Source organism: Dreissena polymorpha, chromosome 2 (assembly GCF_020536995.1).
Source record: "Dreissena polymorpha isolate Duluth1 chromosome 2, UMN_Dpol_1.0, whole genome shotgun sequence".
Lineage (NCBI taxonomy): Eukaryota > Metazoa > Mollusca > Bivalvia > Myida > Dreissenidae > Dreissena > Dreissena polymorpha.
The window spans coordinates 8,097,894-8,113,292 of NC_068356.1; the positions used below are offsets into that span (position 1 = coordinate 8,097,894).

The window sequence follows — 15,399 nt, forward strand, 5'->3', positions numbered from 1 at the left end:
CGCCATCGTATTATCGCACTGTCGCCATCGTATTGTCGCACTGTCGTCATCGTATTATCGCATTGTCGCCATCGTACTATCGTGTTATCGTAATGTCGTCATCGTATTATCGCACTGTCGCCATCGTACCATCGCACTGTCGCCATCGTATTGTCGCACTGTCGTCATCGTATGATCGCATTGTTGTTATCGTACTATCGCATTCTCGCATTGTCGCCATCGTATTATCGCACTGTCGCCATCGTATTGTCGCACTGTCGTCATCGTATTGTCGCATTGTCGCTATCGTACTATCGCACTGTTGCCATCGTATTATCGCACTGTCGTCATCGTATTATCGCATTGTCGCCATCGTACTATCGCGTTATCGTACTGTCGTCATCGTATTATCGCACTGTCGCCATCGTGCACTCGCACTGTCGCCATTGTATTTTCGCACTGTCGTCATCGTACTATCGCATTGTCGCCATCGTACTAACGCACTATCGCATTGTCGCCCTCTGGATTTTAATGTGTAACCACGATGGCTTAACGGTATTCCGTAGCCAAGTCATCAGATAACGTCAGCGGACAGGATGTAATCTACACGCGACAAATGCACAGTCATCTATCCAATCAGCGGATAGTATTGTATCGTCAGGCAGATTACTTTAGTGAGATAACCATTATCGTGAATGCAAAAAAAAAATTCATAGTACAATCACCGTTTCAATGTAATTTACTTGTATCAGTATCGTCGAAATCCAGGGTGTATATTATTCAATACATGATGTTACACACCTTAAGTAATATCTTGCGATACCGAAATTTCTTACCTCCCTGTAGATGGAAACAATTCATTTTAAAATTAAGCAATCGATTTGTAACTATATGCGGTTTGGATTGTTTTATATAGTAAGGGTAAAGTATTTTACAGACGATACATTTCCGTTATTGTCAGGTCAATATACACTTTGACCCAAAAAAAATTGCTACAAAAGGTATTTTTACTGATCCTGGTAGGGTAGCACGTACTTTATGACATATCAAAAGTTTACCGAAATAGGACCTCCGGAAAATTGTTTTTTCAAGATGGCCACCAAGATGGCCGCCAAAACCTATATATGATCATAACTATGTAACTATCCACTCAAATTTGATGTTTTCGGTGTCTATACCCAGGTTTCGGGGACCAAAGAACACTTTAAGATCATCAGACATAGTGTAAGTTAATTAAGAAACACATAAATCCAACATGGCCTCCAAAAATAGCCACCGCCACAATGCGAAGGAATACAAGTCCATAACGTTTGACTCAAAGGTGATGATTTTTATGTTCAACGTCATAGTTTTTGAGACAAAGAACACTTTGATTGAATTTTTGATATCACTTAGCAGTTGATTCATCATAAAATCCAATTTATGACATTCAGTTGTCCACTATCACCTGATGCACAATCTGTATCCTCGCCGATTAACGTTGTGGGGCTATGGGCGGGATCATTCAACAGTTGCTTTAACAATTTCAACGTCTGCATCCCCTGGTGACACAATGACATAACTTCCCCTTTTAGTCAGAGCTGTGCTGATCAGAGCAATCATGCCTGACTTGTTTTTTTTTGTCACGAGAAACGAAGTCCTCATTTTTGCATGATCATTCTGCTCTTTGTTGAAACTCATACTCGGGTTCACGTTTTGGTCCTCGTCTCTTGTGTGTGATATATTTGATATAAGGACCGTCTTCATAATAATCGAACACAGCTGTTGCATGTCTGTGAAATCTGCATAAGGCTCGGCTATTGCGTTGGGTGTGTCGCCCTTTTTTCATGGTAAACGATAAAGCAAAGAGCAACCATCAAGCACATAGCAATTTGATTCGGAAATACAGTTCATCACAGCCTCACTTGATACGTTTACAGCTTGATCTCTAATTGACTAAATGATTTGGTGCTTGTCTGCTTTATGACGTATGTTCTTGGCTTCAAAGAGGGCAGGAGGATTAGGACTTAGTTCATACGACAATATGTCTTCAAGGGAAAGATCTCCAGACTTAGACACTACCAGGAAACGCTGAAACAGACGGGCAAGATAAATAGCATAGTCTTTAGTAATCTTAGCAGCGGAGCTATTCCCAAGATTTTGGTATCTGTCTTTTCTCTTAGATTTATAAAACAAAGTTCGACATTCCTATGCCATCTCTTATGATCTTGTTCCCTACCTCCTGAAATGCATGAACATTCACATCTGATCCAGCCACTATCCAAATGACAATGTTTTTCGAAGAGGATCAGCTGTGTAGGGTCGAGTAGGTTGTAATCTATGTCTGCATTTTCTCAGAAGATTAGAATCATCTCTTTTGATGCGCACCTCAGTTGAGTCTTTGTGTTATGGACTTGTAGTAAAATCCTGCATCGCACTGTTGTACTCGGATTCTACACATGCAGAAAGGGTCCAGCGCTTTTGCATTACCTCGTTGTACTCACTGCCGCGACTGAGACAGCCTGTGTTCTTAAGAGACCTCATCTGGGTGCGTTTCATATAGGCTGCTCATTGACTGAAGATAGTTGTAAGCAGATCGCAGTTAATCGAAGTACCCAGCTGCAGCAAAGACGGAAAGACAATTGGATACTGCATGCAGAGGCATCATACAACAACCAGTACAACCCGCCTTGATTAACATCCTTGCCTTGCTAACCATACGGTGATAATTCAGCAATATTGGTCTTGTCTTTGTGGTTTGGGCAAGTTCATGTTTCTTCTTCTCTATAGCCGTCTAGAGTTTGATCTAAATGTCAGAACATGAAGCATCTGCGTCTGCGTCGTCTCGCCTCTAAGAATGGAACAGTACAACTCTTCTGCCCGATCAAGCAGTATCTGAATCTCGGGATCTAACTGATATGAGCTTGCTGTGTAGGCACTTGTAAACACGAAAATGTCCCCGCAAAGCCTTCTGAATAGCTTTCCCTGTCATAATGTGCACAATGGCATTTTCAACATAAACAGTCTCAAGTATGTTTTTAGACCGGTTCCTTCAATGATAATTCCTATGGCCCCTAGCAAGTTAATGAGTGTATGAAAACTCCCCAACATCAAAACAATACTTTGCAGGCAACTACTTTGTGACAAATCAATGATGATTTCGGCAGCCTTCCAATACAAGGGTTTGTCAAACGTTAACATGGTGAAATGGTTGTACTTCATGGCAAGGTTGCAAACAGAGTCTAATGTTGACATAATGCACGACTTATCCCCAGAATACAAATTATTATAGGCAAGAATTTGACTGACAAATGCTCAGGGTGCTGGCTTCCCTGCGTCAAAATATACATCATTCCCTGCCAATTAGGTGTTGCCTGCCTGAAGCTGAAGGAGACTTCCCACAAAATATCGACCCTCTTGTTATAATCCAGAAATCGCGTCAGGTCCTCAAATACTACATAAGTACAAGCATGCCTTCCCAACCGGTACTCCAACTAGGAATGTTGTCATATTTCAAGTGTTCAGCTCTATGGCCTGTTTTTGCGGAATCAGAAAATTCGTCCGCGATGGGGGTAAGAGATGTATATATGTATATCACTGCCCAGGATACCAGGTTTCCCTGCATTCGACAATTACCTTCGGACAGTGTAGATGATTGATTTGAACAGCAAGTCCCACTTGTAATGACAGCTTGTGAACGAACTGCTTCAATAATAGCATGACCAACTGCCTCAACCTTGCGCCTTTTGTCTTTTCCATAGAATAACCGAATTACATATGAAAGGGAATCACAGGCCTCTAAAACAAATTGGTAAGTACGTACCCAGCCAAAATGCCCTGTGTCCAATTTAACCTTACAACCACAGGGTTTGTAGTCTTTATGTCTTTAAAAACCTCCACTTGTGGTTCTCTTTTGTACAGAGCTACAACTGTTACTTTGCTTTGATTTGTTATGATCACTTCTGTACTTCTGAAGACATTTTAATGTACTTTAGTGCCAGCCTCAGTTACAAAATAATACTTCCGCTTCACTTTATTCCCTTCAATCCCTTCCACTGAATAGCACACCAGTTATTCTTTGAAATCTCATTCACATCCTTGCATATTGGACACAAATCTTGCATGGATGTGTCTGCACTCATTATTTAACCTTTCATGACAAAAAGAGACAATAATAACTTGTTTAATGCTCTTATTTGAAATGATTGCAATAAACACAGAAAGGGCCTAATATAATGGCATTGTTGACGCAACCCTAAAAAAAAACAAGCTTGAGGCAGTGTTTAGCACACGCAGGTCTGATATGTTTGTATAACGGTGGTCTGTTTTTATATTTTGTTGTTTATGACGCTTGAGCTTCAATAACGGATTACACGGTTATACTAGGGATAACTATTTAAAACCAAACATGAATATCTATTTAGTATAAAATTGCGAAAAAGAATAACACGTTTGAGTGAATAGTTATGCTTTTGCGGTCTTCATATTAGCGGTCATTTGGACCCATGTTGGATTTCTCTGTTGCGTAATATACTTACATAATTTTGTATTAGCTAAGTGTGTTATTTTCCCCCTAAAACCAAAGTTAAGACGCCAAAATCATGAAATTTGAGTGGATAGTTATCATCATTAATAGGTTTGTTCGGCCATATTGGACGCCATCTTGAACAAAAAACACTTTCCGGTGGTCCGATTTTTGGTAAACGTTTGATATGTTATAAAGGACATTCTACTCTACCAGGATCAGTTAAAATACCTTTTGTAGCAATTTTGTCGGGTTGAGTGGTATTTTTTCATATATTGACCCGACTATAATCTCTGGTTCTGTTAGAATGGATGTGAACGTTTGCGGTGACGTTTTAGATTATATATCTTAGTATTGCTTTTTGTCACATGTATTTGCATTTGTGTTTACATTATTAGTTACATAAGATATGCTTAGTTTTATAATTCGGAATAAAGTTCATACAGTTAAATCATATATGAACATATGTCGATTAACAGGAATACATTAATACTTGATTACTTGTAGTATTCCATTGTTTATGTTTGTAGTTAAATTGTGCACTGTTTATTATTCTCCGAAAATAATTTTGCAAAGTTTCATTCGTGGATGATAAAGGCACCTTATTATTTGTGAGAGCATCGAGTTCTCATTCTTCCTCCTGCCATTAAGAGAAAATAAAAATGAATAAAAGTGATAATTCGTTAATCCGTTTGTTACTGTTTGTTATTACCGATTTATGTAGGGCTCGACCATGAAATAATATGCAGTCCTCTCGGCATCTTCGTTAATGGACAATAAACAAAAATTGCAACTATTGTTTAGATGTAGCATAAACTGTATGCACATGATATGAATGTATATTGAAATTCCTTGGCTGACGGTGTGTTATGGTTGGTTGTGAAAGTGTGTGATTGTTACTGCTGTGCTGTTGCGTGTTAATTTATCACTATTTAACGTGTTAACCAGGCCATAACATTTATAAATGCGTCTGAGGGATATGAAATGTATATGGATAAGAGTTATATTAAATATATTTGTGTTATAAAATAACTAGTTACCGCTATGCAGATTAGAACAAAAAACGATTAGGACAAAAAAAACTGCTATTTTTAAGATCTTTTAGTATGACACCTAATATCAAATAAGGTCTGCATTGAAAGATCTACAAAAATGTTAAAGTATAAAAATCCAGTTCTTCAATTGAGCTATTTGGGTTAGTCTGAATATCAAAAATGACGTCGTTGAAATCATTCCAGCGAATATTGCAAAAATAATAATTGTGTTATTTTACAGATACATACAACACGGTTCAGTGGTCGAGTGGTAAAAACGAAATAGTTAGTATACTAAGTTTTAAAAATGTGAACTCATTAATTCGACTTAAACGAATTTGTTATTGCAAAACTTATTTGTAGTTGCTTTATTTAGCCGGTATTCGAATACTTATCTTGTGTTTGAGGTATTTTAAACAGTATTTAGTAACCATTATACCTACCTACCCTATACCATTATACCTACACTACATTCTTAATCATGAAATGATAACCAATAGTGGTGAGTCTATATACACATAAGTTTTGAAACGAACAAAAAATGTAAATTCAATTTATAAAATATATCTTTATTACGTATAAATTGTGTTTACAGATCTGTGTGAATTATGAAAAATCATGTTTATCGATACTACTTGCTACTGAATAGTGTGTACAAAATAACCAAAAAAAGACAACATTAAACAGTATCAAAATAAAATAAAAAGCCCATAAACCCCAAAATAAGGTACGAATATTTCGTACAATATTTCGAAAAATAAAGTTAACACATACAAAATCAGTGTTCCTTATAGCAATAGCCAAAATTTCAACGTGGTCTGGTTACATAGATTTAACAAGATACAAAATGCTGTCTTTTGTTTCTTGCGGGACAATATATTCAAAACATGTTCATGTACCAAGTTAGTGTTCGTATTCGTATGAATAGATATCGTTGACGGATATTAGAATGGAATATATATTGTGCCACAAAAAATAAAAACTAGCATTTTGTATCTAGTTAAATCCATGTTACCATACCACATCTAGCGTTGACATTTCTGCTATTCTATAAGGAACACTGATTTTTATGGGTTAACTTTATTTTACGAAATATGTTACCAAATGTTGATTTTAAGTATTCATGTTACTTTAAGAAAAAGTCGTAAACCATGTCCTATGTATTAATTTTATATGCAAAAGCGATGTTTATGCTTATGCCATGTCTATTTTTTAGTGTTAAACCTATTTATTTAATCTAGATGCATATAAAGCCTTAGGCTTATTTGAAACGCACTCGAGTCAGAACCAGTAATTTGTGTCTGTGGGGTTATCCTAACGAACGCTCACACAGTGGGGATGGAACCCGAGACCTCCCGATCGCTAGGCGGACACCATATCCTCTTCACCACTGCATGTCTATATTTAACATGTAACGTGATAGAAATAAAGATATGTTGTGTGTGGATGATTACATTTTCTTTATTTAAGTACGTATAAAATATGTATAAAAGTACACATAATCCAAAACCATAACAAACAGTGTTTAAGCGCACAACGATGAAAAAATGTCATTGTTTCATAATTTAAAAAAGACTTAAAAATGAACAATAACTGACATTGAAAAGTTATTTTCATTTAGTAGTAAAAAAATACAAAGTGGTTTTCTGCACATGATGGAATAAAAAAAAATAAAGATGTAAAGCCAACTTGAAAATATTGTACTTAAAAGTAATCAATTATTAAGTGAAGGACTCTTCACCAAAAATCATGCATTTTTGTTCTGGATCAAATTCTGGGTTTGGATCAAATGATCGAACAGATCCTACTGAAGGACCGATACCCATGACCCGTAATTCTGGATCAAATTCTGAAAATTCTGGACTTCTTTTCAAAATTCCATTGAGTTTCTTAAAACTGTCGTGCTTCGGACCCTCAATGTAAGATTTCGTGTCATGAAGCATCTTTGCGATCGTGTTTTCATCAACACAGTCAAGAGGCACATTTTCTGACAGTTCCGGGGAAAATCGAAAGAACGGAACTTTCATCATATGGCACCACGCTCTGGCACGATACGATGGTTGACCGTGTGATATTGCTACCTGCCAATGTCACAAAAAGAGATAATTAATTGCTATATATGCATTACAGCACTGCAGTTGGACACAAAGGTTAAATAACGTCAATGTATATAGTCTTGAAATGCAATAAACCAGTAGTGATGAATACCGTTTAAAAGATCATCGTGTCGTCCTATAAAATAAATAGAACCAAAAATATACATTGTTTAAAAAACATACTAAGAACCATCATCTATAACTATTTAATTGTAGTAATGGTAAGCGCGTCTTGTCTTCCAGTTGTTGTTATTTGCATGAAAACACTATTCATCAACGTCAATTTGTCGAAACTACAACATTCAGTCGTAACCTTAACATTCATTATCTTTAAAAGACACGAGTCACAATAGGCGTTATCGCGGCGCACCGGCGGCGTCAAAACAATACGTATAACGTTGCGCGGACGTCGTGCTATCACCTAGAATGTTACGTTGCGTAAAAGCATTATTAACCTGTTCAAAGACCCCGCCGCGGCTTAATTTGCGCATGGCACGCTGGAAAGAGCACTGTGAGAACGCCTTTATAAGTCGAAGGGTGTCTTCTAGAGCGCATAAGCGCTGTACGAGAACGTTAACGAATTTTGTAGATGTGAATGGCGTTTGTGTTGAGCAGTACAGCGACTACACGGCGCTGCTTTGGGGTTTCCCAACAATTACACAAATAAACACAACTATGGATTAAAATAAAAGCAACCTGACAATCACGCTCATTTTAACCAGCGAATTGGCAGTATGTACCAAACGGAAGACGAAGAAGACAACGTTAACACAATACTCTCGCGAAGACAGAGGTGGGCTAGTAGGCGTGGACGATTCAGGGTTGTGTGGTTATAAAACGAAAGTCGATTTATGCAAGGCTTTTCTACATATCTTTTATAATTGATAGTAATGAAAGAAAGCGTTTGTTCAATTATTACTTATTCAAACTTTTTTATTACGTGGTTTTAAGAAATATAAAGATTATTGAATATTTTAGACGTAAATGCGGTTTTTATTATTTTACTTAGCAAACGACATGTGCGATGAATTTTTCAGACGATTGCGTCACAGAGCAACCACATGAAGAACAAATTATCGTAAAGTCCTCGAACCAGAAGTTGGCCAGCTTGCCTCTAGTGAGAAACACACAATTTTGAAACTTGACATTCGAGTACCTAACAATACAATGTTTTGATAGGTTCGTGAAGTGTACAAAACGATCGTCAACAAAAACAAAAATGGTTGCATTCCGTGTCTAGTGACCACCTCAGAATGACAAGCTTTTGCTAAAGAATTTGGAAGGAGATGTTAATTGCCACATGGACGGTACACAAATAGTATATCGACGTGAAAAAAGTTTATAAATTCATTTGGATCGATTTCGATTGTCTATCACAAATTTCAGACGCTCCATTCTTTAATGCATTTGGAGCTAAAAGTTTGTATTTATTAAAAAGGCGTGGGCTTTCCAGGTGCAGTCCCACTTCCACATGATGCAACAACGATGCCCTACTAAAGCGGTGATGCATTTGAACTGCGTACATTTCTTATGAAGCATTATGCACAGTGTCAGATGAAAACAGAGGAGCATGCTTTAACTTGTTCAGAACCTTCACGCAGCGCTGGCAAATCATTCGTTCGACGAGCGACACGTTCCGATGGATAGTAGAAGGCCACTGTTGTGATGACAGCTCCCATATTGTGTAAGAGGGAAGGCGGATAAAAATAGACGATAACGGGCCGGTTGCTGATGGGCAACAGGTTTAATTAGTCATTCAATCTTATTCTGGTTGCTATAAAAAAGGTTTCATGCAATCTCTGCAAAACATGGGCAATAATGTATGGTAAAGGCTGACCGTCATCTTTTTCGCCCAGTGAGCACGTGCAGTTCGCGCGGTAATCTTGGAAGGTTCTAGTACACCCATTAATTTACTATGGAAAACTGTTTATCTTACTAATTAAAAATTACGAAATATACTTTTTTGAACTTTAATAGTCTAATAAAAAACTAGCTTAACTATGTTCAATACGATATAGACGTATTAATTGAATTAATATATACGATGATACACATGTTGTTTTCTATAAATGAATAAGATCACTTTGTATTTTATTATCAGATTTTGAAATGGTTTTGCATAACTTTCACTGAGTGTGCTTTCCTCTAAACTTTTTACATGATTCTTCAGCAAGGCAAAGTTCAGATAAATCTATCTGTCCCTTTTAGTGTGATCGTTTGCGCCATCCCCAGACCTTTTGTGGAAAGGATGGGAATTGACTTGACGTGTTCATCATGTCCACTTTCTTGCAAAATCTGGCTGCGTTGGATTCCATTAAGGCGTCCTTTTTCATCTTTTTGTTTTATATCACCTCGATCTCATCAAGCCATGCCGCTATGCCTTTCTGATTTGCCGCAGTTTAATCAGTAGCAGTCTCTGGTCTCTTTTGGGATTGGGCCTTAGAGCAGTTATGGAACGAATAATATACCAGCTCAAACTCATGAGTTTGTTAGTATGGGTTGGAGTCCAATAATGGTGAGCATGTAATCGATGCGGCGGTCTTGGAGGACTAGGCGCCCTTTCCTTTCTTGCCTTGCATCGCTTTTCCGTAATGATCATGACGCTTCCTTTTTTATGTACCATATAATGACCTTGTACTGTGTTTATTATGTATTTTTATTTATTGTCACATCTTAAACGCTGTGTGAGCGGGTAGTGTATGTCCTCTAGCAACTTCACGCGCGCTATTAGAACGCTTAAGGAACGGTTTGGTGACGCTTTAAGAACGCCATTAGAACGGCGTAAGGACGCTGTGTTATTGGTTTGCGAGCGAATTATAATACCAATTTAAAATTGTTTACTTATTTTATGTCGATCACGCGACTTTAAAAACGCCGTGCTAGCGCTTCGGCAAAGTCGGCCGTTGAGACCTTATCCTAAAACATACCTGTTCCAAGAGGTCCATAAAAAACCTTTTTGAGCCATCGAGCGATCTATACGTGTCGATTGGATGACGTATTACATCCCACACGGTTGGCACCTTTGGGTTTGGGGCCGTTTGCTTAGCGTATTTCACATAACCACAACCGACAGAAACAACCAGGCGCATGGGTCGGTTTTTATCCTGAAAATAATAAATCATTGATAACGAGTTTCATGCGGATGAACATTTAATTATTTTATTTTAATAATTTTCAACAATGACACGACAAAAAGGTTTTTAGCAAGCTTCTTAAATCTAAAGTTAATTCTTCTTCGTTTTTACTCTTTCAAATCAGCTCCTTTATTTCACAGAAAATAATTGTTGGTACCTTCTTAGACCCACCTTTGAGTTTTTGTGGTAAAATAAAAATAATACACGGTTTTGTTTTTTGAACACAATGATCACCTTTTGAGTGTTATATTCCTGAATTTCTGTGAGAATGTCCAGGGTAGGGTTGTTGGACATTATGCCTCCATCAAAAAACTGTTTGTACGGAGGAAAGTAGGTAGGCGCTGCGGAAGTACAGCGGGCAACCTCCCAGATGTACGTCTCTGAATGAAACATATATGTTATGTGTGCCTTATTTATAATCATTTTAGCAACATAAGCAAACATATTAATACATTTATAAATAACGAATGTGCATTATTGTTAATTTCGAAAACAAAAACAGAAATAAGATTGATTTTAAAAAAAATGAATTTAATTCAGGGGAATCACCATCTGGAGGTTTAATTGGTTTAAAGTCCGGATCTTCTTCGGGCTTTTCGTCTTCCTTGTAGGAACGAAACATGTGGAGCTTCCATGGATGATGGTCTCCTAAAACGCTTGTAACCAGGACCCTTCAATAAGGACGGTATGTTTTTAACAACTGTCTAAATAGTTGTATGTCTCCTGAATAGATATTTAGACATGTGGTAGTGTATTTGTTAACTGAAACTTAACGCGAAAAAGTGAAAAAGTAAAACACGAAATACATTTTATTATAATAAATAATGCACAATTATAGTATGAGTTGAATTAAGAGTTGGCTTAATATGTATTATTTTGGCGTTTGATCAGATGTATTTATAATAGTCAAAATGTCAAGCTGCAATAGAAATTGTACTCATTTAGACTGTTTATTCAGAGGGGGTAATCACGTGATAGTCAAGATGGCGACGTCCATGCCGAGGCCGGTATTTTTCGCCGTTTTATACCCTTCCGCCCATTTTCCAGCCATATAATCAAGAAAGTTACTGGCGTTTATTTCATAGTAATATTCGCTCTATATCTCGAATTTACTCCGTGCGAAATTTCTAAGCTGGATGACCTAATTAGGGCTCCACTAAGAAAATTTGCGGTGAGTGAAGTCGAGATATAAAGCGAATTTAAATACGAAATAAACGCTAATCACTGTTGTACTGATATGGCTGGAAAGTGAGCGTCATTTAAAAATTTAACAACAGTAATAAAGGGTATAAAACGGCGAAAAATAACTGTTTCTGCGTAGATGTCGCCATCTTGACTATCACGTGATTACCCCCTCTGTTATTGCACAGTCGTTTAAATCAAATATTTTCCCGCTCGCGCTTAGCACAAAACATCCATGCATCGCATTACTAATACCTCTGTTGTATTTAACCAAGTTTATGCACACATAAAGTTTTTTTATGTCATCGTGATATTTTTTCCTGTTAAATGAAAATTATCCTACATTGCCTTTGTTTACCAATCGTGATATATCGGCTATCTCGGATTCCTCCGTAAGATAGGATTTTAGATTGATTTATGGAATAAATCGTCTGCTTATCCAGAGTGTTTGTTTAAATGCTAAATTAGTGCAGTGTAACCTTACACGCTTAGGCATCAGCCAATCATTGTATAGGTAGAAGTCATGTGATCTGTTAATCCAATCAGTATGCTTCCAAATTCTTTTCCAGTACCTTCGCCACATATCATTTTAGGTTTTAGCGTTCTCATTTCAATATTGCCATGTATGTTTACAGGCGGTTCCCTATCGACCATTATGACATTCTGTACATTAATTGTATGTTTACATTTACTAATATGTTTTGTTTTATATGAATGTACATAGTCTATACACTGTTTTTATGTATTACATTCATCGTTTTAGGGCTTCCAGTTTTAAATGCCCTCACTTTTATGGCATTTGTGATAAATGCCCTTTTTCAATCTCATTACTGTGTTGGTTGTTTACTTCATGCCATACTAGTTTCAATCGGACCTACCGGTATATGACTCGCATATTATGAACAATACATAAAAAAGTGACGTGCGTGTTTGTAACATAGGCTTCAAAGTAGGTATCATTAATTTGTGGCGTTACCTATAATGATTTTATGTTTTTATAATCAGATATTAAACTAAAGGATTAAGTATGCTTAAGTGTGACATTTCCTTAAAATGCATATAAAGTTCATACTTTGGTTTCTTGATATCCGTCATTACTTTGTCCCCAAACTCTTTTTGCAACAAGTTTTCTATTGTTGCAGAATCGTACGGTGTTGAGCCCTTGAATACTTGGTCCTTCAGTCGATAGTAGATGGCTCGAATTTCAGACACGGATTTGCCTACAAAAGGGATTCTGACCATTTATTACTTAACATACACTCAAATAATTTGTTTGATATCATATTTAAAAAGAAATCGCAGTTACATGTTTGTTCCGCAAATAAACAATGATTTAAAATTCTGATGTTTCAGAAGAACAACGATGAATAATGATTATGAAAAATATGTATATAATTTTATATAATCAGTGTATATTGAAATAACAATGATAACTATCCTTAACTTTGTCGTGTCTGCATATCTGCCCGAACATTTAAACTAGAATAACTGAATGATGCAAACCGTGTCTTACCCGTAGCAATACCCAGAGCAATAATCCCTCCGGTGCTTGTTCCGCCAATCCAGTCAAACAAGTCTTTGATTTCCTTTCCTGCTTCCTTCTCGATCGCGTCCAAAATCTCAAGAATAACGAGTCCTCGAATGCCTCCACCGTCAAGACTCAATACCTTGAAACATCGAAATAGTTGAAATCAGTGACCAAAACTGAACTGATCACATACTCATTTTATTAAACCTGTTTGTCATGGTGCAACAGAACAGGGTCCGTTCGTAACATGTACATAATAGTAAAATCGTAGTTTAGTTTGTCTTCTTTCTTTTACACATTCCAGTGTACTATAACGTTTTGCGAGTAAAAAATATGTTAAATGATGTTCAATAATATGTGAAGCTGTAAACGAATTGTTGGCTCACCCTGTCCCCAGCATCCATGGTCCACTCTAATGTGGTCACAGTGGATTCCAGTTGAATTTATTCAGAATACCGGTATGGTTGCAGTCTCTTCAATCAACTTAAATAAAGCAATCAACACGCAATAAGTTACATTCGTTAACACTTAGTTAATAAAACATTTCTTAATTATAATTATGTTTTTGAGCAGCGAACTTTAAGTGTAACCTTTACATACAATTTTATAAATCACAACTAAGATAAAAAAAAAACATGACTTTGTTGATTGAAACAATATTAAACGAACCGAAGTCGCTGTTGAAAAAAATGTTACTTCAAATTGTTGCCGTTTCATTTGATGTCGTTTTAGATTACACACAGAGCAATGATTTATGGCTATGAAATCTAAGAGACGGGTTATGCTTAAACATAATATTTTCAAATAAACCAGTCGAAATTTGTAGCAAATCTTGCCTTATAACGTCATTAAGATAACGTCGAAAAACATTTTTATTAAAAAAAAATACATGCACACTTTGCAAATTGCTTTGATTGGCTTCAAATCAACGAATGGTGGATGAAATGATTGCGATATCATTATCCCCCATGGACAACAATGCATGATATCCATTTGTGACAAGTTCTCAAAGCAAAGTCGTTTGAAGTAAAACTCCGACACGTTCGGCTGAATAGCCTTTAATGACACTGTGCGGTCTTGTCGTGAAAGAAAGCATTATATGGGAACGCAACATCTAAATGAAGTTAATGTGTACAACCACCTAGGCCATATATGCGACAAGTCGCTCTCTACAACCAAATCACTGAACGACACTAGCAGCAAACTGCGAAGAACATTTCCTTAACATACTAAAAAGTGCGTTACATCCAGGGGTTTAAACCCACTTACACTTAAAACGTTATACCAATCAGTGGTTATACCTAAAGCTCTGTACGGATGTGAACTTTGGAATACATGCACGCAAGCGGACATTAAAAGACTTGCGGAAGCCCACAGGTTTTGCGTTAAACATATACAGTCATTGAGACTGTCTACCAGCAATGACTTTTCACTCGAAGTTTTAAAATTTGAATCGATCGAAACAGGTTATCACGCAAGAAAGCTTACAATTTTGGACAGTTATGCAGTATTTCTATATATAGGTTACTTCGTAAGTACAATCTAAATAAGTATGTAAATGTGTACTTGAGCAGTGGAATCTTTGTTTCAAAAATGTAGTGAAAGACCATTCTCCGGAGACACTTGACAAATCCATCCAGAAAAGCCAGGTAATCGAAAATATGCACTCAAATACCATGTTTATCCGAGATAACGCCGAAGGACGGTAACCCATATGTAAAATCTTGAAATCCCAGAGTTACTGCCCATAGTGAAATCAGTAAATAGAGCGGTAGAACGTATGTTATCAAGATTATACGCGATACTGTGTCACAGGTGCTCAAGATGTTGTGCCAATATTGTTGATCGCTTACTTTTTTCTAACCGTATAATAATCCCCACATACTAGTAGCACGCATGATTGCACTCGTTATTCAAACTTGCGGGGTAGACTTCTACTTAC

General features: G+C 36.9%; 1 protein-coding gene across 1 annotated transcript; it reads right to left on the reverse strand.

Annotated features, from left to right (window-relative positions):
• Nucleotides 1-1,914: 1,914 nt before the first annotated feature.
• LOC127865654 (85/88 kDa calcium-independent phospholipase A2-like) lies at nt 1,915-13,861 on the reverse strand. Its single transcript, XM_052405562.1, has 8 exons — nt 13,844-13,861; nt 13,443-13,596; nt 13,002-13,149; nt 11,297-11,418; nt 10,982-11,127; nt 10,541-10,717; nt 7,326-7,598; nt 1,915-2,049 (listed from the first exon to the last, which is right to left on the reverse strand). The coding sequence occupies exons 1-8, from the start codon at nt 13,859-13,861 to the stop codon at nt 1,915-1,917; spliced, it is 1,173 nt and encodes a 390-aa protein (XP_052261522.1).
• Nucleotides 13,862-15,399: the final 1,538 nt, after the last annotated feature.

What these genes read in the sequence shown, in the direction of transcription:
- LOC127865654 (XM_052405562.1), bottom strand. An exon ending in TGCTCTGGGTATTGCTACGG is followed by an intron (nt 13,150 to 13,442) that starts GTAAGACACGGT and finishes TCCCTTTTGTAG; the next exon opens with GCAAATCCGTGTCTGAAATT. An exon ending in ACGGATATCAAGAAACCAAA is followed by an intron (nt 11,419 to 13,001) that starts GTATGAACTTTA and finishes TCCTTATTGAAG; the next exon opens with GGTCCTGGTTACAAGCGTTT.